At 46.9% G+C, this 25,091-nt stretch overlaps 1 protein-coding gene across 2 annotated transcripts in view; it reads right to left on the bottom strand.

The window, feature by feature from the left end:
• LOC138566188 (ankyrin repeat domain-containing protein 23-like) overlaps window positions 1-25,091 on the bottom strand; it is a 120,693-nt gene that overhangs the window by 64,806 nt on the left and 30,796 nt on the right. For both annotated transcript variants that reach the window (XM_069643231.1, XM_069643230.1), the window contains exons 2-3: window positions 5,642-5,867; window positions 5,057-5,250 (exon numbers count right to left, since the gene is read on the bottom strand). In XM_069643231.1, coding sequence (XP_069499332.1) covers window positions 5,057-5,250; window positions 5,642-5,810 — 363 coding nt within the window. In that variant the 5' untranslated portion in view covers window positions 5,811-5,867. The remainder of the gene's footprint in view (window positions 1-5,056; window positions 5,251-5,641; window positions 5,868-25,091) is intronic.

Raw genomic sequence — 25,091 nt, 5'->3', positions numbered from 1 at the left:
GCTATTGAATGGGACCTTACAAGCCCATGAATCACTTCACGGTTTTAAATCATATCTCGACGCACTGGTGATGTTTAAGGACGTGCATAATATATATGACGTTCGTCCAAAAAAACATAAGCATGTTTATGATAACCAGCTGCATCAAGCTAAAACAAACCATAGAAGAGCGTTAAGATTCACTCGGAAATTGCCACCGAATTAAATACAAAAAGCCATAAGTGCCATCAAATGCAAATATAAAAATTGGATACGCGCTTACAAGAGTACCATGTTTCAAAAGGACAGTGAAAAGTTTATGTCACTAATTATCACCAAAAATACAACGCAAATATGGTCATTGTTGAACGAAATGACAGGTCAAAAGCAAGTTGATACACAATTGAACGGTGTCTCAGAAGCCCAATGGATAAAACATTTTTCAACGTTATATCAAGACACAAAATTCGACCAATACCATTATACTATACAATCCAAATCCCCATGGAACATAGAATGCTCAGTTGATATCATTGAAGAGTTAATAATCAAATCATTGTCATCCCGCGCTGCAAGACCAGACGGATTAACAAATTACATGATGAAAGAACATCCGAGACTATGGGCCACAATTCTGAATACCATATTTCAACAGATTTTACAAACAAGAACTATACCCACATCATGGTGTTCATCGCTTATAGTTCCCATCTTCAAAAAAAGGCGACCCTGGGGCGCCATCCAATTATCACCCAATAGCGCTCTTGGGTACACCTGGAAAAATATTCACTCGCCTAATACTGAGAGACTTCAACTGTTGTACTCATGCAGCGCAACAGCGAGGTCCGAATCAAACGGGTTTTGTTGCAGGAATGGGGACAGCCATTAACCTGATTACAATAAATGCTCTAAAAACACAAGCTCATTACAGCAAAACACCTATGCATTCAGCATTTATTGATCTACAAGCAGCGTTTGACTCCGTCTCAAGAGTCAACTCAATTAAAAAGCTCATTGAAGCCGAATGTCCCTCGAGCCTAGCTGACATTAGTTACACCTTACATTACGTACGGGGCAGACTCTCGATAATGAGTCTGTTGTCTTCATCCATTAGAACTGCGAGAGGCTTGAAGCAAGACTGCATACTTGCGTCTGCCTTATTCCATTTTTTTTATTTAAAATATTAAAATGATCTTCAAGGAGGTAGATTCAGACTCACCAAAAATGAATAATGTGACCATACAAGCTCTTTGGTATGCCGACGACCTCGGCCTCATATCAAAAACCCCCAGTGGGCTTCAAAAACTTCTAACAGCCCTCACCCAATATTTTGACAATAACGATCTCACAATAAACTTGAACAAATCACAAATTGTTCAGTATGTTCCCAAAATTTCCATGCGAAATATAATGGTCTGGAAAATCAAAAATGGTAATTTGGAGATTGTACAAAATTATACTTATTTGGGTCTTGCTTTTGATGATGTTCCAACTGCTAATGCACAAAAGACGATTGTTATAAATAAAGTGACCCCAGCCATATCACATACCAGGTTGATACTGTATACATTTGGTAAATTTTTCATCTCTCCTGAAATTCAATATTGGCGACAGAAAATCACTCCCACTCTATTATATGGCCTTGAAACAGGGACCTTCATTGAAAACTCCTTTTTTGAAAAATTAGAAGCCAAATATTAGTGACAAATATTGGGAGTTCCACAGTGCACCCCGGGGCCATGGTTAAGATATGAGCTGGGACTCACATCCTTGCATGCAAAATATCACTGGCAATTATGTGCTTTGTCTTGGAAATGTTTAACATATGCTAAAATTAACACCTTACTGACGACAGTGGGAAATTATATGTTTCACTCTAAACATCGATTTGGACAAATAAGGTCATGGTAATTATGGCTACAGCTGAAGTCACATTAGAGATTCTAATTAACAACCCTGACCAGGCCAAAAAGAGAATTTATTTGCAAGACTGGATATCCTCTTGTTCAACTTGTCTCTCTTATAAACATTTCAATTCACAATATTTCTTGGACAAAAAACTTGGTGTAACAGAGACATACTTGTGTAAAGCACCAAATCCAAAGATACGCTCTGCAATCCTCTGTCTACGCCTGAACTTAAGGCCTACGCGGGACGTTGTAGCACAACGGAAGCAAATACGCCAAGAGGACAATTATTGTCAATTTTGCAGGATTTTATCTGTCAAAGAGACTCTTGAACATCTTGTTGTGTGGTGAATGTGGTGCTTTGTGTCAGTTGAGAGATGTACACTTTGTAAAACATATGAATGAGATTTCTTATGTACTACCTGAACTTAGATGGTCAAAGATATTGGCCACACAAAATATGAGTATACACGTAGCCACGATTGGCTTTCTTAACGCTCTAGATTTAGATGGGGTGACTCGCATATCTGAATCGAAATAATGAAATGACAACAAAAATACAAGTTTCATTCTGGTATAGGCACTTAATAGAACACAGCACAATAAGCACCCACAACATTGGTAAACAGGTATCAAACATAAAAAAATACATATGTGTAATTGGTGTTTGTAATCTGCTGTGATTTGCGGTGAACTGGCTGTAACAGTGTTGAATTACGTAATTAATTCTAATGATAGAAAGCCCAATTATATGATATTATTTTTCTTCATTTTAACCTTGTATTTTAACAATTTTGTATGAATTGAAAAGTTGAGCAATCAGCTAAATAAATAAAAAAAAAAATTTAAAAATATATTTTTACCACTTGGATCTGGCAGTAATAAAAGTAGTTTCTTCTTCTGGCTCTATGTCTATTACTGGTCCAAACAGATCTGTGTAGCTTTGTGGATACAAGCTGGGGGACATGTTCCTATGCATCTATTTCCTATTTTTGGGGAGTATTTGCCTATTTTTAGGTAAAGTGGCCGATACACCCCTTATCTGTAGGGTTGACTACAAAATGCCAAGAGATTACAAATACTTTGGGGAATAGTGCATAAGTCCCCTTTCTAACAAAGCCGATCAAGTACTCACAAATTCACCCTCATTTTAAAATTGGGCGGAGTGGTAAATCGGGGTGTAAAAGCAAGGTGCAATGCTTTTATGCCTGGATTTACCTCTCCGGCCCATTTTGGTGGAGGAGGGGCTCGAAGTGGGGATAAGATCTCCGTCACGCATTCCTCCTTCATCTTGTCCATGTGTTTCATGGTACGCCTGCATGACATTGCAGGCGCACATCTCATGGACCTCTAGAAGATCCGCCTTGGTCTTGCACCTTGTCAGATTGCATAGGAGTCCATCAGTAAACACCTCTTGGAAACCATATTTACAGGCGACATTTCCACTTTCACTAAACCATTGGAAAGTGGAAGAGTAAATGCGAGTTCCCCTTGGTTTTACTCTTTGCTTGTCCACTCCACCTTGTGCAGCTTTAGAACTGCATGCATGGGATGACACAGCACCTAAGTGCCAAGGTTGGTGGTCCCCAGCATGCAGTTTGGATTTTTTATGAGATGTCTCTCATTGCCTTGCTTTGACTGGGGAGCCACAGAACGCTCAGTAGTAACACCGACTCTATAGTCTTTCTAGCCAACAGTGACCTAGTGCTGCACTGGCCCAACCCATGTGCAAGGACCCTATTTAGAAGTAACATAGCAAAGCCTGATTGCCTGCAGGCGAACGACTCTATCCGAGTGGACATTGTAGACCTCCTCCAGAAAGGTTTGATGGGGTGAGATACGCGTGCCGACCACAATTCTAGAAAGCACGCGTGTGTAATCCAAGAAATAAAATTGGATATAACCAAAATCAAATCCCACTGACTGTAGGGCGAACCTCACATGAAGATAGGGCTCAAACCCTTAAAGGACTTCCAGGCAGACGTGTCCCTCAAAGCAACAAGAAAGACATGGCTTTCCCTGGTTCTCACAGAACCAAGAGACTCACAAGCTTTGGAAGGACGCTCTACTCAATCTCCCTCAGAAGCTCTACTCCCATGAGTGCAGCAAGTGCAGCAATGAAGCACGTATGAACTAAGGAGTCAACATCCATGATAAAAGGAAATTCATTAAAACCTCTAAGTCATAGAGCAGAACACCCAATGACACTGCCCGCTCCGACACTGGTAATGGGGAAATTCCACACCTAGACCCCGGCTGCTTTCAGATTCTCACTTTATTACGGAGTGAGATGTTTTCCCCAGAAAGCATTGATGTGTCCGGTGACCACACCGTCTACAGCCAATCCTGAGATGCACAATAACTTCCACCTGCGTGATCATACAGGTAATCTAACAGATGTTAACCCTATGTTGCCTGCTTCACTGCCTGGTCTTCCAAATGTTATGTATGGGCTACCTCAGATAATTGCCCATCGTGTCACCATCACAATTGCCACATAACGGCTGAGCCCGCTGGTAGTATGTGCAGAGAAGCCAGGCGATAAGCGGGCTTGGGTGCTGCAGTACCTTCTAACCCGCGGGCTGGGTGGGCTCCTTCGTACTCAATGGCACGCAAGATGCTGATCCTAGTGTCGACCCCTTTGGGACCTCAAGTACACTCAATGTTACACCAAATTCACAACATACATTTTCAAAGCAGATAGATATGATTTTGTTGACTAAGTGCAGATCAATAAAAGTACATTTGTTGATTAGCTGATCCACCCTGGGTATGGTACTGGGCACGCAGACAAAACTTTTGTGATTGCTCGCCTGTGTATGCCACTGTAAGGCCATTAAGTAAAAGTGGCTGCCTAGCTGCTAAGATGGCTTTTTATGTATGCTGCTGTCATGCCTTGTAGCAGCAACTGAGGTGAGGTAGCTAAAATGGCTGCCGATGCCTGTCGCTGTCATGCCTTGTAGCAGCAACTGAGGTGAAGTATCCAAGATGGCTGCCGATGCCTGTCGCTGTCATGCCTTGTATAAGCAAATGAGACTACCTTGCCTCAGTTGCTGCTACAAGATGGCTGCTTATGCCTGCCACTATCTAGCCATGTAGTAGCAATAATGGTGGCAGGACAACAGCCAGATTTTCAAGCAGATGAAGACTAATGAAAAGAGATGCCTTACCTGTATGAGGAGAAGAACACAGTCTGGGAAGAGCCCAATAGCAGCGTGCAGCGGGGTCCCGCCATGCTTGCAGCAGCTGTTGACGCTGGCACCATGTTGAAGTAACAGCTCCATGGTCAGCTTTTGGCCCTTGTAAGCTGCCCAATACAGTGGCGTTTTCCCATAGTAATCCTTTTTGTCCACCAAATCCCTGTCTATGACACACATTAAGAAAAGTGTCAGTATATGTGCAAACCATGTATTTCTTCTGAAGAAGAGTATTCAAAAGGCTGACTACTAAGCTGAAATAACACAAAATAAATTGCAATAGTTTACAAAAAGTTCAAGTTGAAATGTAGATTTGTATATGGAAATATTGAAGTAATTTGTTTTAGCAATACATTGCATCAAGTGTCGATCACCGTTATAAAGCACGTAAAAGGCATGACGGCATGCAGTAAATTATGGACTTGCGCTGACCCAGTTATAATTGAACATAGGATGAAGTAGCACCGTGCAAATGGCACACCAGTACGATTGAAATCTGCATTGAGGAAAACCAGAATTTCCAGCCACATTCTTGGGACAGAAGGTGTAGATGCTCACCTGAGGTAGCCAGAAGGTTGCTCAGCTTGTCCACGTTGCCCCGGCTGGCTTCATAGTGGATGTCTGTCCACTTGTAGTTGTAACTCGGGGCCACCTGGTAGTGCCGGACCTGGGATTTGGTGCAGGGGGCTCTGGAGAGAGAGCTGATGTAGAAACCCATCTGTCTCATGAGGGTTGGGATTGGCCAAGCATTGGCCGCTTGGACCAGTGACTTGGAAGAAGGGCTCTGTGTGGGGGAAAGGAAATGCATCCAATGAACAAGAGAAGAAAGTCAACTCAGAGAGAACATGCACAGCAGTCTGCAATGACAATAGGGTTCGGCTGGAGACGCAGAACGTAAAACTAACCAATGTCATGGCTGTGCCACTGGAGCACCAATTGTGGAAAATTTGGGACTCATTCATCACCATAATCCTACCCCAATTCTTATTTTTGTCTTTACTTTCCATTTCAAGACTTTGCTACGTCATTACTTAATTTCACAAACTACATATCCAATAATGCACCTTGGGGCAGTTCTCAATCACTGACCATTCCTATGTAGCAGTCTTGGAACTACAATCTCCATAAGCCTTAGAGATCAGTGTTGCGTTCACGTTCCCAAGACCAGAGAGCTAGGAGACACATTATCTTCAGGTGTGGTGCTCCAGGTACTACTAGTGAGTCTGCTTCAGCACAGGGCAGGTCAGTATTTTAGCAGCTACCTGCAGGGGCACAGGGCTCTTGCAATGTGTTTGCTGCCAGCCGCCTGTGCTTTGATTCTTGGATTTCTGCTGTGTCCTGTTGCTGTTTTGAGAACCTGTTCCGGTGCAGTGCTCTCTGCCTTGCATCCCTGCCACTCTGCCAACATTCTCCTGCCTTCTGCACCTATGTCCTTAGTTTCTGCACTGCAACCCTGCGCCCCTGCTTGCAGTCCTCTACTCTGTCTGCAGCCCATTGTTCTCTACCACCAAATATCTTGTTCCCTGCCTGCCGTTCCTTGTTCTGTGCCCAAAGGTCTGTGTTACCTGTCTTTAGCTTCCTAGATTCCAGTCCTGAGTTTCCTTGTTATCTGTCTGCAGTCCTGCCTTTGTTATCAGAGTCCATAATTACAATTCATTTTCTACAGTTCAGTTCTTGTTATTCTGGTCCAGAATTTTGGACCTGAGTTTTTTTGTTCCTGGTCCACAGTTCAGTCCACTGTTTCTTGATTCCGGTCCTTAGTGTTCTGTCCTGAATCTTGCCCACTTTGACTTCCTATTGTTTCCTTGTATATTTCTGTTACTGTACTTTTACTCACTTGTGATTGTGCAATTCCTTTGTTCAGAGTTTGACTGCTAGGTTTCCCAGCAGACAATCTCTCTCTGCCCATGTCCTTTGTCGTGTTTCAGTATTGTACCTTGTGCCATATTGTTAACAGTGTTCTGTTACCTGTTTCAGGAAGCAGTCACTATTCAGTTCCTGCTGGACTTGTAGAGGCTTCAGTCTTGTGAGTACTGGTTCCTTGTTTGTGCCTTAGAGTCCAGACGCAGGCACGCACTCCTGCTGCTCCTTTCCATGAGCATTCAGACTGGGGCCCTGTAATAGTAAGCAGCTCAGAAGGTTAGAGTTTCCCCTTACCCTCCGAGAAACTCTACCCTCATTCTGAGTACACCTCAAGTAGGAACCTACCGTGTTTGTCTTACTTGTACTCCCTGCCCCTGCCTGTTTACCATGCAGTAAGTCTGCTTTTAACAGATGTCACCTAACCCTCTTAATATAGACCAAGGGAAGGCTCATTATTGCAGGATAATGACCCGCCAACAAGTTATGGCATGAAATGAAGCTGAGAGCCATAAGTGGGGGGGAGGGAGGGGGTCATTATCCCAAGTCATAATGACCCATGCAATGTCTGTAAGTCTATTCGCTCATTGTGGTGGTAGCAATACATGTTTTCAAGTTTTGTTGGTGAAGTAACAATGTTACTTTAATAGTAAGTACAGAAATAGTCAAACTCAGTAAGTAAAATCAATGTGGTTTCGTTTTGTAGTGTTTAAATAAAAGGGTTGTCCTAAGAATTACAATTTTAGTTAAACGGTAGTGGGTTTGTCATGAGTATGCATTAGGCATCATCTAAAAGTAGCGATTTATCTATAAGAAAGTGAAAGAATATTCCCTTGTTTTGGCTTTCTCTCTGGTGTGTTACAAAGGACGTTGATGTGAAAAAAGATCCCCCCAGAAAGGAAGGGGCTTTGTTGAAAGAAACCTTACAGGGAGATTGCATTATAGTTTCCCTTTCTGCTTTGAAGTCAGAATGTTCAGATGCAGTTAATACCAGTTGTTTTTTAATATGCTATGAACATTATGATTGGTTGAGAGGAGGTCAATAATGCTATCCATGTGCTCATAATATTTATTTTCAGTTATCACTTTATCTGTAGGTACAAGCAATACAACTTTACATTCTCTTCTACATATGCTCAAATGATCTGAGTGGAAACGGTACCAATGCAATATATATAAACACTCTAATTCGAGGAGTCTTCCCGCATATTGGGGAGGAAACATTGATGCAACTGTAGACTGTTCAATTCCTTTATAAAGTAGCACACTCTCTCATCTGACTTGCTACCCATAGATAGGATTCACCAGGAGTTGAATCGAGTGGGACAAGACTATCGATGCCCACTCATTGCACCCAACATTATTTAACATAAACCTCAATGTTATTAGATAAGCAGAACGGAAGAGCGGAGAGCACAAGAGGGACCAAAGGGCACGAGGGTTTGGGGAAAACAGCCTCTACAGGAAGAGGGAACAGATAACAAGGACAAGATGAACAAAGCAAATTAGAGGTGATCTGGAGAGAAGCAGACGTGTCAGAAGTGGTCTGCAGTGGATAGTGAAGCTGCAAGTCTTGTTTCCCTTACCATTGCTGCTATGGGAGGCGTTTCTCAGAGGAAACATACAAAACATTACAAGCTGCGCGGAGTGTGGTGCGGAAGTGGCAGAAGTGGTCTGTCGTGGTCCATTGAGGGTGGAGGGAAGCAGAGAAAACACGGATACAAAGGTACTTTGTGCGAGATACATCTTAATAAAAGCAGACTTAACACACAGTGGGCCTCATTACGACCCTGGCGGAGTGGGTTTACGCCAGCGTTATTCGCGGCGGACCCGTCCGCCCTACTACGAGATTCCGTAGCGCCATGGAGCGTTTTCCGCCTGGTTTTTCCGGGCGGAGAAATCCATGGCGCTACGGGACCTTGTCGTTAATTACGCCACCGTATTTTGAGGTGGCGTAATTAACGCCTTCCCCACTCCCATTATACCCTATGGGGCAAAAATGGGAATGGGGAAGGGTAAAATGGGGGATGTGGATTTACCGCCCCGCCAAGGTCGGAATGGGGCGGAAAATCCGCCATCCTCCATGGCGCTATCGGCAGCTTTCCGCCGTGCTCCGCGGTGCATTTAGCACCGCGATTTCCGCCAGGGTCGTAATGAGGGCCAGTGACTGCAGGGATAGTTCCCTTTGAACCGTGCTACTCCTCGATTGTTGTGTTGCTTTGAAATGTGCCCCTCCCATCACCAAACAAGTAGACCTACAGCATGGTGAATGCGGGGATAGCACAGTGGCTGCAGGGATAATTTCCTTTGAGCCGGGCTACTCCTCGATTGCTGTGTCGCTTTGAAATCTGCCGCTTACACCAACAGACAAGTAAACTTTTAGCACAGTGACTGCGGGGATAATTCCCTTTGAGCCGTGCTACTCTTCGATTCCTGTGACGCTTTCAAATTTGACCCTCCCACCAACAGACAAGTAGACTTATTCCACAGTGACTGTGGGGATAATTCCCTTTTAGCCGTGCTTCACTCTTTTTACTACAAATATATATTCAACCAACATGGTCGCAAGGCAAGGCTTGCAAAGCCAATCAGCCGGAGAATATATAAATCTGGAAACAGAAGAGCGGCAACCTACTGCAACAACAAGGGAAGACCACATGGTGGCAGTTCTAATGTCAAATTTGGGAGTGGCTCCTAAACATCCATTTCACCCCCAAGAAGAGAACAACTGGGTAACCATAGAAGAGCAAGAAGCAAAGAGTCCAGGGACTTGCTCCAAACATCTCAAATCAAATTATATATATGACAAAATTTCAGGGTGCCAGTTCATCCCCCCCATCCCCAAACACGCCCAATCACTGGCCAAATTATCAAAGAATATTTTAAAGTCTCAGACCCTGATATAATGATAAAACCGTAGGGAGTAATATCCAAAGCAGCTTTAGTTGCGTAACACATGCATGGCTTCAATGCAAAAAATTACTTGAATGACTTAAGCTTGATTAAACACACTAACTCTATGGCTCTAGACTTAGGTCGATGTCAAGGTGACAGTGCACTACAACCTACGTCTGTCCCCTCTATACATCCCATCAGAGAGAAGCCAGACATCATCAGCAATTCATATATGACTCAAACCACTTGACAACTCAGAACCTAAAAATCATGATTGCCCATACCTTTGGACAAGACTATATGCTCTGTCTAAAGAGAACAAATGCTATCTTCATTCTAGGAGAAATTTCAAATCTAGAAGCACTAGTATTATCCGACATCGACAGAATAGAATTTCCCGATAAGAGAGACACAAATTGTTACATTCACGAATTGTCTTCGAACTCATTCTGTCAGAAAGAAAAAGAATAAGTGACTTGGGTTTCTTGACTTCCCCGTTATATGAAGAAACACTGAGAGAAAGGAAAATTACAGAGTTGAGAGAAAGAGGGAACAATATCACATGAATAACACCCATGGGCAAGCATATGCCCTCACAAAACAAAACATTGACAAAACCAACTGGGCAATGGTTGTTTCTACCCTGTGGAGCAGGTCGCATTGCAGTAAACCCATGCAAGAGCAGAAATGTAACACCGAGATCTCGCCCAAACTCTCAGAAAGCACAGATAATCACTATTGCATATTAGGGTCATGGAATATCAGAGGCTTCTGTAAACTAGCCCAAGATAATGGGATACTAACATCTATTAAGGACTACTCAGTATTATGTCTTCAGGAGACCAATGCCGCAGATCTCCTAACATGAGATGGCCATACATTAATCCATACATTAATCCATACAATAATCCAGTAGAACGCCATTAGAGAGTATGGGAGAGGCCATCGGGAGGCCTCTGTACTATAATCAAACAAGGTCTCGACATAGTGGCCACTGAATTGAGTCTTAGGAGTAAATCTAAAGATGCAAATTAAAAAGGAGGAACGGGGTATATTGTTAGTGAACATATAATGGCATCCCACCCACTGTAAAATCTCCATTATGATAGAGGGACTGGAGAGGTTCCTTGAAAGCTATAAAGAAATTTTCCAAAACTCTGAAATAATAATGGTCGGAGACCTGAATGGGAATTGCTTTCCTCCAAGCAAAGACTTGGGGCACAACATAAATCTTAATAACCACCATACCCAAGTACTAATTGAATATGGTACTCACTGGAGGGACTTCTGGGAGGGTTGGGGACTCATAGTTGCTAATGGCCAAATGCAGGGAGACCTGCCCCCTTGTCCAACACGCCACAGAGACAACTCAAGTTCCTGGCTTGACTATATCATAGTCTCAGAGAATCTATTTCCTACCCTAATCCACTTAAGAACGATACATAATCCTGTACGCGATCATGATCTAATAGCAGTACAAACAAACATCATGCTGAAATTGCCAAGATGTCCCATTGTAAAAATCTTATCATGAATCAAAGAAAGAACACGCTCTCATGGAATTCTCATAGTTTAGAACATGTTAATAATGTGGTCAGAGAATTCCGGCACTCAACTACTAAGATGTATCTCAAGAATTGATTCTCAAAATCATATAATCCTCCTCCAACTCTAGAACCAGGACCTAAGAGCCTATGTAATGTTGTATTGAAAGACAACCCTGAAATGTGGGCTAAAATCTTACACACCTTATTCAAAAAAAGTCGTAGCTAGAGAAGTCCTCCCTAACTCCTGGTCCTCTTCAGTCATCATACCCATTTATAAGAGGGGCAGCAGATTACAGCCCGTCATTCAGCGCCCAATTGCACTCCTCGATGTAGAGAGTAAAATATTCACTGGGTGTGTTTTGAAGAGTCTTGAAGAACGGGTAACTGCAACAGGAAGACACTTGTGTTACCAAACAGGCTTCAGAAAAGGAACAGGGACTATTGCAATTTGACTATACATACAGTCATTGATTGATCAAGCGTGCACTGAAGAGAATTGCCCAATGTATGTAGCTAGTATCAACCTCAGTCTAGCATTCGATAAGGTGGATAGAGCCAAGTTGTGGTCAGAATTACTTGAATGGGGAATCCACCACAGTTGCTTGACATCTTAACTCAATTACACAATGACACACATGTGAGAGTATGACTAGGTCAAAGTGGTGGAGTCTCAGGACCAATAAAAACAGATTGTGGTGTAAGGCAGGGGTGCATTCTGGCAGCCTGCCTCTTTAAATAGCATATTTCAGATGTTAGTGATACTCTCAAGAAAGCATCATTTATAGCCCCGAAAATAGCAGGAGAGCAGAGTGTGTGGGTTGCTTATGCAGATGACATACTACTATTAGACAGGCCACCAATTGGCTTACAAAGATTACTTAATAGTTTTCATGTATATGGTAAATTGAATAGCCTATCAATGAATCCAACAAAATCGAACATACTATGTTATACTGGAAAAAAAACAAAGAAAGCAAATTTCAACTGGCAAATCGATCCGTCCACAATAGTAGTTACCCCACAAATTAAATATCTGGGTTTCAACCTCATTAGACCAACAAAATATAAGATTGGGAAGTCAGCTCTTTGGGCAAGAGGAATCTAATACATAGGGCAAATGAAATATAGCAAACACAAATTTTCCGGATTCACTCATAAACCGCTAGTAGAATTCTACACCAGTAAAGTCGTTCCATCACTAACATATGGACTGAAAATATATAGTCAACTAGATAAATTCGAATTGAGCAGACTGGAAGGAAAGATCTGGAAGAAGGTCCTTTCGTTACCAACCTGTGTTAACTTATGTATTCTACGCTTCGAACTACGAATTCATTCTATTCTGTCACTTGTACAGAAGAAGAAACTATTTCGTAGGTGAGAATAAATACGCCCGACTCTCTATATGCGATGATAGGAAAATAAATGAAGAATGGGATAGGAAAACCTTTCCACCGTTTTACATAACAGTGTCAACAAATAATGACCAATCTTGAGATAACAACAGAAATGCTGCTATCACATTCAGAAAAATCAAAAAAGAATATGTTAGATACTGACTGGGTGATGACATGTGACGACCGAGGAAAGTTTAGATTAACAAAAGAAATCAACGTTCAATACAAAACAAGGGGGAAATGTCATTCTACCTAAAACAATGCCCAGACTGATGCTTCAGCCACTCCTTTATGCAAATTCACTTTAACTTGTTATATACCGGCAAGGTCCTTCATTTTAGAGGCCAAAAAGAAAAAGCGTCCTGTAGATTCTGCCAAGACCCTCATGAATCCCTAAAGCACCTCGTGATACACTGTCCTGTTCCTTACAGCATTCCAGAAGATTGCTTTAGTTGTTTTGTAGACAGTTTTGAACATTTAGAAAATGAGAATTTATATTGCTCTATGTTACACGGAAGACCCAAAAAACTCCATCTCAGAATTGTGCAATATCAGAAAAAATTATACAATGAAATGATTATATAGTCTTCTTCTCCTTTCACTCTTCTAAAAGCTCATTGTAATTAGTTAAAATATTTGTATGACTTTTCCATCGTAAACTTTTATTTTAATCATGTGATTTATACTTATATTTTGTAATGCAATTAATTTTCCTTATTTTGTGAATATACAAAGTTTAATTTAAGCTATTTTCCAATAATAAAAAATGAAGGGGGAAGTGGGAAACTATGGGAGGAGAGGAGAAAACCTGCAAGCTAGAAGAGGAGGGGTGGGAAGGGAGATAGTAAAGGGGCCGGAGTAAGAGGAAAAGCAAGGATGTTCCCTAAAGCTCAGAGAAGGTGAGAAAAGGAAGAGTAGGAAAAGAAGTAAGAAGTGCCGTTGAGCAATGAAGAGGTTTGGAAAGAAAACATAAAGTGTGGGAGTAGCTGTGGCCGTGTAGTGTGAAGAGAGTGACTGAAGAGAAGGAAGTCTAAAGGGAGGATTGAAAAAAGTGGGCAAAGACCACAGCGAGCAGAGAGAAGGTAGAAAAGGAGTGGAAAAGGAAAATAAAGCACACCATCAGGGTGTCCTGTAGGGTAGAGGAGAGAAATATGCTGCAGTTGCAAGAAACGGGAGACAGAGGAAATTACAGCACAGGAAACGGGCAGTACCCAAGGAAAATACCCATAGAACAGGCGGAATGGGTGAGTGGCCTGGATACTAACCCAAAGAGAATACAAGCCTGAAGAGTGGCCCAGGTTCCACCCAGGTAGAAGGCAGAACAGGCGAGTGGTCAGGATACTAACCCAGGGAGAAAACAAGGCTGAAGAGTGGACCGGGATCCACCCTAGGAAGAAGGCAGAATGGGTGAGTAGCCTGTATACTAACCCAGAGAGTATGCAAGCCTGAAGGGTAACCCGGGAACCATCCCAGGAAGAAGGCAGAACGGGCGAGTGGCCTTGATACTAACACAGAGAGAATACAAGCCTGAAGGGTGGCCTGGATCCCAGGAAGAAGGCAGAAAGGGTGAGTGGCCTGGATACTAACCCAGAGAGAATACAAGCCTGAAGAGTGGCCAGGGATCCACCCCAGGAGGAAGGCAGAACGGGAGAGTGGCCTGGATACCAAGCCATAGAGAATACAAGGCTGAAGGGTGGCCTGGATCCCAGGCAGAAGGCATGTTGAGAGAGTGGCCTTGATACTAACCCAGAAAGAATACAAGCATGAAGAGTGGTTCGGGATCCACCCCAGGAAGAAGGCAGAATGGGTGAGTGGCCTGGATACTAACCCAGGGAGAATGCAAGTCTGAAGAGTGGGCAAGGATTCATGCCAGGAAGAAGGCAGAACGGGTGAGTGACCTGCATACTAATCCAGGGAGAATACAAGCCTGAATGGTGGCCTGGATCCCAGGCAGAAGGCAGGATGGGAGAGTGTCCTGGATACGACCCCACAGAGAATAAAAGCCTGAAGAGTGGCTCGGGATCCACCCCAGGAAGAAGGAAGAACAGGTGAGTGGCCAGGATACTAACAGAGAGAGAATACAAGCTTGTAGAGTGGCCCGAGATTCATCCCAGGAAGAAGGCAGAAAGGGTGAGTGGCCTGGATACTAACCCATGGAGAATACAAGCCTGGAGAGTGGCCTGGGATCTGAAACAGAAAGATGGCAGATCGGATGAGTGGCCTGGATACTAACCCAGAGAGAATGCAAGTCTGAAGAGTGGGCAAGGATTCATGCCAGGAAGAAGGCAGAACGGGTGAGTGACCTGCATACTAATCCAGGGAGAATACAAGCCTGAACGGTGGCCTGGATCCCAGGCAGAAGGCAGGATGGGAGAGTGTCCTGGATACGACCCCACAGAGAATAAAAGCCTGAAGAGTGGCTCGGGATCCACCCCAGGAAGAAGGAAGAACAGGTGAGTGGCCAGGATACTAACAGAGAGAGAATACAAGCTTGTAGAGTGGCCCGAGATTCATCCCAGGAAGAAGGCAGAAAGGGTGAGTGGCCTGGATACTAGCCCAGAGAGAATACAAGCCTGAAGGGGCACTGGATCCCAAGCAGAAGGCTTGTCGGGAGAGTGTCCTGGGTACTAACCCAGAGAGAATACAAGCCTGAAGAGTTGCCAGGGATCCACCCCAGGAGGAAGGCAGAACGGGAGAGTGGCCTGGATACCAAGCCATAGAGAATACAAGGCTGACGGGTGGCCTGTATCCCAGGCAGCAGGCAGGATGGGAGAGTGGCCTGGATACTAACCCACAGAGAATAAGAGCCTGAAGAGTGGCTCGGGATCCACCTCAGGAAGAAGGAAGAACAGGTGAAAGGCCAGGATACTAACCCAGTGAGAATACAATCCTGAAGGGTGCCCCGTAATCCACCCCAGGGAAAAGGCAGAACGGGTGAGTGGCCTTGATACTAACCCAGAGAGAATACAAACCTGAAGTGTGGCCTGGATCCCAGGCAGAAGGCAGGATGGGAGAGTGGCCTGGATAATACCGCTGCAAGAATACAAGCCTGAAGAGAGGCTCGGGATCCACCCCAGGAAGAAGGCAGAACAGGTGAGTCGCCAGGTTACTAACACAGAGAGAATACAAGCCTGAAGAGTGGCCGGGAGACCAGGAAGAAGGCAGAATGGGTGAGTGGCCTTGATACTAACCCATGGAGAATACAAGCCTGAGGAGTGGCCCAGGATCCATCTCAGGAAGAAGGCAGAATGGGTGAGAGTCCTGGATACTAACCCAGGGAGAATTCAAGCCTGAAGAGTGGCTCAGGATCCATCCCAGGAAGAAGGCAGAACAGTGAGTGGCCTTGATACTAACTCAGAGAGAATACAAGCCTGAAGGGTGGCCTGGATCCCAGGCAGAAGGCATGTTGAGAGAGTGGCCTTGATACTAACCCAGAATGAATACAAGCCTGAAGAGTGGCCCAGGATCTATCCGAGGAAGAAGGCAGAATGGGTGAGTGGCCTGGATACTAACCCAGGGAGAATACAAGCCTGAAGAGTGGACCGGCATCCCAGAAAGAGGGCAGAATGGGTGAGTAGCCTGTATACTAACCCAGAGAGAATACAAGCCTGAAGGGTAACCCGGGATCCATCCCAAGAAGAAGGCAGAACGGGTGAGTGGCATTGATACTAACACAGAGAGAATACAAGCCTGAAGAGTAGCCTGGATCCGAGGAAGAAGGCAGAACGGGTGAGCGGCCTTGATACTAACCCATAGAGAATACCAACCTCAAGAGTGGGCCAGTATCCACCCCAGGAAGAAGGCAGAATGAGTGAGTGGCCTTGATACTAACCCAGAGAGAATACAAGCCTGAGGAGTGTACCAGGATCCATCCCAGGAAGAAGGCAGAACGGGTGAGTGGCCTGGATACAAACTCAGAGAGAATACAAGCCTGAAGAGTGGACCAGGATCTATCCCAGGAAGAAGGCAGAACAGTGAGTGGCCTGGATACTACCCCAGAGAGAATACAAGCCTGAAGGGTGGCCTGGATCCCAGGCAGAAGGCATGTTGAGAGAGTGGCCTTGATACTAACCCAGAATGAATACAAGCATGAAGAGTGGCTCGAGATCCACCCCAGGAAGAAGGCAGAATGGGTGAGTGGCCTGGATACTAACCCAGGGAGAATGCAAGTCTGAAGAGTGGGCAAGGATTCATGCCAGGAAGAAGGCAGAACGGGTGAGTGGCCTGGATATTAACCCAGAGAGAATACAAGCCTGAAGAGTGGCCCGGGATCCACCCCAGGAATAAGGCAGAACAGGGGAGCTGTCTGCAACCTAACCCAGAACGAAAACAAGCCTGAAGAGTGGCCTGGGATCTGACACAGGAAGAAGGCAGAACGGGTGAGTGGCCTGGATACAAACTCAGAGAGAATACAAGCCTGAAGAATGGACAGGAATCCATCCCAGGAAGAAGGCAGGACAGGTGAGTCACCAGGATACTAACCCAGGGAGAACACAAGCCTGAAGAGTGGACCGGGAACCACCCCAGGAAGAAGGCAGAATGGGTGAGTGGCCTGGATACTAACCCAAAGAGAATACAAGCCTGAAGAGTGGCCCAGGATCTATCCGAGGAAGAAGGCAGAATGGGTGAGTGGCCTGGATACTAACCCAGGGAGAATACAAGCCTGAAGAGTGGACCGGCATCCCAGAAAGAGGGCAGAATGGGTGAGTAGCCTGTATACTAACCCAGAGAGAATACAAGCCTGAAGGGTAACCCGGGATCCATCCCAAGAAGAAGGCAGAACGGGTGAGTGGCATTGATACTAACACAGAGAGAATACAAGCCTGAAGAGTAGCCTGGATCCGAGGAAGAAGGCAGAACGGGTGAGCGGCCTTGATACTAACCCATAGAGAATACCAACCTCAAGAGTGGGCCAGTATCCACCCCAGGAAGAAGGCAGAATGAGTGAGTGGCCTTGATACTAACCCAGAGAGTATACAAGCCTGAACGGTGGCCTGGATCCCAGGCAGAAGGCAGGATGGGAGAGTGGCCTGGATACGACCCCAACGAGAATAAAAGCATGAAGAGTGGCTCGAGATGCACCCCAGGAAGAAGGAAGAACGGGTGAGTGGCCTGCATGCTAACCCAGAGAGAATGAAAGCCTGAAGCGTGGCCTGGGATCTGACTCAGGAAGAAGGCAGAATGGGTGAGTGGCCTGGATACTAACCCAGGGAGAATACAAGCCTGAAGAGTGGCCCAGGATCCATCCCAGGAAGAAGGCAGAACAGGTGAGTGACCTGCATTCTAATCCAGGGCGAATACAAGCCTGAACGGTGGCCTGGATCCCAGGCAGAAGGCAGGATGGGAGAGTGGCCTGGATACGACTCCACAGAGAATAAATGCCTGAAGATTGGCTCGGGATCCACCCCAGGAAGAAGGAAGAACAGGTGAGTGGCCAGGATACTAACAAAGAGAGAATACAAGCCTGTAGAGTGGCCCGGGATTCATCCCAGGAAGAAGGCAGAAAGAGTGAGGGGCCTGGATACTAACCCATGGAGAATACAAGCCTGAGGAGTGGCCTGTGATCTGAAACAGGAAGAAGGCAGTTCGGGTGAGTGGCCTGGATACTAACCCAGAGAGAATACAAGCCTGAAGGGTGGCCAGGATCCATCCCAGGAAGAAGGCAGAATGGGTGAGAGGCCTGGATACTAACCCAGGGAGAATACAAGCCTGAAGAGTGGCCCAGGATCCATCCCAGGAAGAAGGCAGAATGGGTGAGAGGCCTGGATACTAACCCAGGGAGAATACAAGCCTGAAGAGTGGCCCAGGATCCATCCCAGGAAGAAGGCAGAACAGGTGAGTGACCTGCATTCTAATCCAGGGAGAATACAAGCCTGAACGGTGGCCTGGATCGCAGGCAGAAGGCAGGATGGGAGAGTGGCCTGGATACGACTCCACAGAGAATAAATGCCTGAAGATTGGCTCGGGATCCACCCCAGGAAGAAGGAAGAACAGGTGAGTGGCCAGGATACTAACAAAGAGAGAATACAAGCCTGTAGAGTGGCCCGGGATTTATCCCAGGAAGAAGGCAGAAAGAGTGAGTGGCCTGGATACTAACCCATGGAGAATACAAGCCTGAGGAGTGGCCTGGGATCTGAAACAGGAAGAAGGCAGTTCGGGTGAGTGGCCTGGATACTAATCCAGGGAGAATACAAGCCTGAAGTGTGGCCTGGATCCCAGGCAGAAGGAAGGATGGGAGAGTGGCCTGGATAATACCGCTGCAAGAATACAAGCCTGAAGAGAGGCTCGGGATCCACCCTAGGAAGAAGGCAGAACAGGTGAGTCGCCAGGTTACTAACCCAGAGAAAATACAAGCCTGAAGAGTGGCCGGGATTCCAGGAAGAAGGCAGAATGGGTGAGTGGCCTTGATACTAACCCATTGAGAATACAAGCCTGAGGAGTGGCCCAGGATCCATCCCAGGAAGAAGGCAGAATGGGTGAGAGGCCTGGATACTAACCCAGGGAGAATACAAGCCTGAGGAGTGTACCAGGATCCATCCCAGGAAGAAGGCAGAACGGGTGAGTGGCCTGGATACAAACTCAGAGAGAATACAAGCCTGAAGAGTGGACCAGGATCCATCCCAGGAAGAAGGCAGAACAGTGAGTGGCCTTGATACTAACTCAGAGAGAATACAAGCCTGAAGAGAGGCCCAGGATCCACCCCAGGAAGAAGGCAGAATGGTTGAGGGGCCTGGATACTACCCCAGAGAGAATACAAGCATGAAGAGTGGCTCGAGATCCAAACCAGGAAGAAGGCAGAACAGGGGAGTTGCCTGCAAACTAACCCAGAACGAAAACAAGCCTGAAGAGTAGCCTGGGATCTGACACAGGAAGAAGGCAGAACGGGTGAGTGGCCTGGATACAAACTCAGAGAGAACACAAGCCTGAAGAGTGGACCGGGAACCACCCCAGGAAGAAGGCAGAATGGGTGAGTGGCCTGGATACTAACCCAGGGAGAATTCAAGCCTGAAGAGTGGCTCAGGATCCATCCCAGGAAGAAGGCAGAACAGTGAGTGGCCTTGATACTAACTCAGAGAGAATACAAGCCTGAAGGGTGGCCTGGATCCCAGGCAGAAGGCATGTTGAGAGAGTGGCCTTGATACTAACCCAGAATGAATACAAGCCTGAAGAGTGGCCCAGGATCTATCCGAGGAAGAAGGCAGAATGGGTGAGTGGCCTGGATACTAACCCAGGGAGAATACAAGCCTGAAGAGTGGACCGGCATCCCAGAAAGAGGGCAGAATGGGTGAGTAGCCTGTATACTAACCCAGAGAGAATACAAGCCTGAAGGGTAACCCGGGATCCATCCCAAGAAGAAGGCAGAACGGGTGAGTGGCATTGATACTAACACAGAGAGAATACAAGCCTGAAGAGTAGCCTGGATCCGAGGAAGAAGGCAGAACGGGTGAGCGGCCTTGATACTAACCCATAGAGAATACCAACCTCAAGAGTGGGCCAGTATCCACCCCAGGAAGAAGGCAGAATGAGTGAGTGGCCTTGATACTAACCCAGAGAGAATACAAGCCTGAGGAGTGTACCAGGATCCATCCCAGGAAGAAGGCAGAACGGGTGAGTGGCCTGGATACAAACTCAGAGAGAATACAAGCCTGAAGAGTGGACCAGGATCTATCCCAGGAAGAAGGCAGAACAGTGAGTGGCCTGGATACTACCCCAGAGAGAATACAAGCCTGAAGGGTGGCCTGGATCCCAGGCAGAAGGCATGTTGAGAGAGTGGCCTTGATACTAACCCAGAATGAATACAAGCATGAAGAGTGGCTCGAGATCCACCCCAGGAAGAAGGCAGAATGGGTGAGTGGCCTGGATACTAACCCAGGGAGAATGCAAGTCTGAAGAGTGGGCAAGGATTCATGCCAGGAAGAAGGCAGAACGGGTGAGTGGCCTGGATATTAACCCAGAGAGAATACAAGCCTGAAGAGTGGCCCGGGATCCACCCCAGGAATAAGGCAGAACAGGGGAGCTGTCTGCAACCTAACCCAGAACGAAAACAAGCCTGAAGAGTGGCCTGGGATCTGACACAGGAAGAAGGCAGAACGGGTGAGTGGCCTGGATACAAACTCAGAGAGAATACAAGCCTGAAGAATGGACAGGAATCCATCCCAGGAAGAAGGCAGGACAGGTGAGTCACCAGGATACTAACCCAGGGAGAACACAAGCCTGAAGAGTGGACCGGGAACCACCCCAGGAAGAAGGCAGAATGGGTGAGTGGCCTGGATACTAACCCAAAGAGAATACAAGCCTGAAGAGTGGCCCAGGATCTATCCGAGGAAGAAGGCAGAATGGGTGAGTGGCCTGGATACTAACCCAGGGAGAATACAAGCCTGAAGAGTGGACCGGCATCCCAGAAAGAGGGCAGAATGGGTGAGTAGCCTGTATACTAACCCAGAGAGAATACAAGCCTGAAGGGTAACCCGGGATCCATCCCAAGAAGAAGGCAGAACGGGTGAGTGGCATTGATACTAACACAGAGAGAATACAAGCCTGAAGAGTAGCCTGGATCCGAGGAAGAAGGCAGAACGGGTGAGCGGCCTTGATACTAACCCATAGAGAATACCAACCTCAAGAGTGGGCCAGTATCCACCCCAGGAAGAAGGCAGAATGAGTGAGTGGCCTTGATACTAACCCAGAGAGTATACAAGCCTGAACGGTGGCCTGGATCCCAGGCAGAAGGCAGGATGGGAGAGTGGCCTGGATACGACCCCAACGAGAATAAAAGCATGAAGAGTGGCTCGAGATGCACCCCAGGAAGAAGGAAGAACGGGTGAGTGGCCTGCATGCTAACCCAGAGAGAATGAAAGCCTGAAGCGTGGCCTGGGATCTGACTCAGGAAGAAGGCAGAATGGGTGAGTGGCCTGGATACTAACCCAGGGAGAATACAAGCCTGAAGAGTGGCCCAGGATCCATCCCAGGAAGAAGGCAGAACAGGTGAGTGACCTGCATTCTAATCCAGGGCGAATACAAGCCTGAACGGTGGCCTGGATCCCAGGCAGAAGGCAGGATGGGAGAGTGGCCTGGATACGACTCCACAGAGAATAAATGCCTGAAGATTGGCTCGGGATCCACCCCAGGAAGAAGGAAGAACAGGTGAGTGGCCAGGATACTAACAAAGAGAGAATACAAGCCTGTAGAGTGGCCCGGGATTCATCCCAGGAAGAAGGCAGAAAGAGTGAGGGGCCTGGATACTAACCCATGGAGAATACAAGCCTGAGGAGTGGCCTGTGATCTGAAACAGGAAGAAGGCAGTTCGGGTGAGTGGCCTGGATACTAACCCAGAGAGAATACAAGCCTGAAGGGTGGCCAGGATCCATCCCAGGAAGAAGGCAGAATGGGTGAGAGGCCTGGATACTAACCCAGGGAGAATACAAGCCTGAAGAGTGGCCCAGGATCCATCCCAGGAAGAAGGCAGAATGGGTGAGAGGCCTGGATACTAACCCAGGGAGAATACAAGCCTGAAGAGTGGCCCAGGATCCATCCCAGGAAGAAGGCAGAACAGGTGAGTGACCTGCATTCTAATCCAGGGAGAATACAAGCCTGAACGGTGGCCTGGATCGCAGGCAGAAGGCAGGATGGGAGAGTGGCCTGGATACGACTCCACAGAGAATAAATGCCTGAAGATTGGCTCGGGATCCACCCCAGGAAGAAGGAAGAACAGGTGAGTGGCCAGGATACTAACAAAGAGAGAATACAAGCCTGTAGAGTGGCCCGGGATTTATCCCAGGAAGAAGGCAGAAAGAGTGAGTGGCCTGGATACTAACCCATGGAGAATACAAGCCTGAGGAGTGGCCTGGGATCTGAAACAGGAAGAAGGCAGTTCGGGTGAGTGGCCTGGATACTAATCCAGGGAGAATACAAGCCTGAAGTGTGGCCTGGATCCCAGGCAGAAGGAAGGATGGGAGAGTGGCCTGGATAATACCGCTGCAAGAATACAAGCCTGAAGAGAGGCTCGGGATCCACCCTAGGAAGAAGGCAGAACAGGTGAGTCGCCAGGTTACTAACCCAGAGAAAATACAAGCCTGAAGAGTGGCCGGGATTCCAGGAAGAAGGCAGAATGGGTGAGTGGCCTTGATACTAACCCATTGAGAATACAAGCCTGAGGAGTGGCCCAGGATCCATCCCAGGAAGAAGGCAGAATGGGTGAGAGGCCTGGATACTAACCCAGGGAGAATACAAGCCTGAGGAGTGTACCAGGATCCATCCCAGGAAGAAGGCAGAACGGGTGAGTGGCCTGGATACAAACTCAGAGAGAATACAAGCCTGAAGAGTGGACCAGGATCCATCCCAGGAAGAAGGCAGAACAGTGAGTGGCCTTGATACTAACTCAGAGAGAATACAAGCCTGAAGAGAGGCCCAGGATCCACCCCAGGAAGAAGGCAGAATGGTTGAGGGGCCTGGATACTACCCCAGAGAGAATACAAGCATGAAGAGTGGCTCGAGATCCAAACCAGGAAGAAGGCAGAACAGGGGAGTTGCCTGCAAACTAACCCAGAACGAAAACAAGCCTGAAGAGTAGCCTGGGATCTGACACAGGAAGAAGGCAGAACGGGTGAGTGGCCTGGATACAAACTCAGAGAGAACACAAGCCTGAAGAGTGGACCGGGAACCACCCCAGGAAGAAGGCAGAATGGGTGAGTGGCCTGGATACTAACCCAGGGAGAATACAAGCCTGAAGAGTGGACCGGCATCCCAGAAAGAGGGCAGAATGGGTGAGTAGCCTGTATACTAACCCAGAGAGAATACAAGCCTGAAGGGTAACCCGGGATCCATCCCAAGAAGAAGGCAGAACGGGTGAGTGGCATTGATACTAACACAGAGAGAATACAAGCCTGAAGAGTAGCCTGGATCCCAGGAAGAAGGCAGAACGGGTGAGCGGCCTTGATACTAACCCATAGAGAATACCAACCTCAGGAGTGGGCCAGTATCCACCCCAGGAAGAAGGCAGAATGGGTGAGTGGCTTGGATACTAACCCAGGGAGAATGCAAGTCTGAAGAGTGGGCAAGGATTCATGCCAGGAAGAAGGCAGAACGGGTGAGTGGCCTGGATATTAACCCAGAGAGAATACAAGCCTGAAGAGTGGCCCCGGATCCACCCCAGGAATAAGGCAGAACAGGGGAGTTGCCTGCAAACTAACCCAGAACGAAAACAAGCCTGAAGAGTAGCCTGGGATCTGACACAGGAAGAAGGCAGAACGGGTGAGTGGCCTGGATACAAACTCAGAGAGAACACAAGCCTGAAGAGTGGACCGGGAACCACCCCAGGAAGAAGGCAGAATGGGTGAGTGGCCTGGATACTAACCCAGGGAGAATACAAGCCTGAAGAGTGGACCGGCATCCCAGAAAGAGGGCAGAATGGGTGAGTAGCCTGTATACTAACCCAGAGAGAATACAAGCCTGAAGGGTAACCCGGGATCCATCCCAAGAAGAAGGCAGAACGGGTGAGTGGCATTGATACTAACACAGAGAGAATACAAGCCTGAAGAGTAGCCTGGATCCCAGGAAGAAGGCAGAACGGGTGAGCGGCCTTGATACTAACCCATAGAGAATACCAACCTCAGGAGTGGGCCAGTATCCACCCCAGGAAGAAGGCAGAACAGGTGAATGGTCTAGATACTAACCCAGAGAGTATACAAGCCTGAACGGTGGCCTGGATCCCAGGCAGAAGGCAGGATGGGAGAGTGGCCTGGATACGACCGCACCGAGAATAAAAGCAAGAAGAGTGGCTCGAGATGCACCCCAGGAAGAAGGAAGAACAGGTGAGTGGCCAGGATACTAACAGAGAGAGAATACAAGCCTGTAGAGTGGCCCGAGATTCATCCCAGGAAGAAGGCAGAATGGGTGAGTGGTCTGCATACTAACCCAGAGAGAATGAAAGCCTGAAGCGTGGCCTGGGATCTGACTCAGGAAGAAGGCAGAATGGGTGAGTGGCCTGGATACTAACCCAGGGAGAATACAAGCCTGAAGAGTGGGCAAGGATTCATGCCAGGAAGAAGGCAGAACGGGTGAGTGGCCTGGATATTAACCCAGAGAGAATACAAGCCTGAAGAGTGGCCCGGGATCCACCCCAGGAATAAGGCAGAACAGGGGAGTTGCCTGCAAACTAACCCAGAACGAATACAAGCCTGAAGAGTGGCCTGGGGTCTGACACAGGAAGAAGGCAGAACGGGTGAGTGGCCTGGATACAAACTCAGAGAGAATACAAGCCTAAAGAATGGACAGGGATCCATCCCAGGAAGAAGGCAGGACAGGTGAGTCACC

This window comes from Ambystoma mexicanum, chromosome 2p, assembly GCF_040938575.1.
Source record: "Ambystoma mexicanum isolate Mex_15411 chromosome 2p, UKY_AmexF1_1, whole genome shotgun sequence".
Taxonomy (NCBI): domain Eukaryota; kingdom Metazoa; phylum Chordata; class Amphibia; order Caudata; family Ambystomatidae; genus Ambystoma; species Ambystoma mexicanum.
This window is presented reverse-complemented; position numbering and strand designations above follow the sequence as displayed.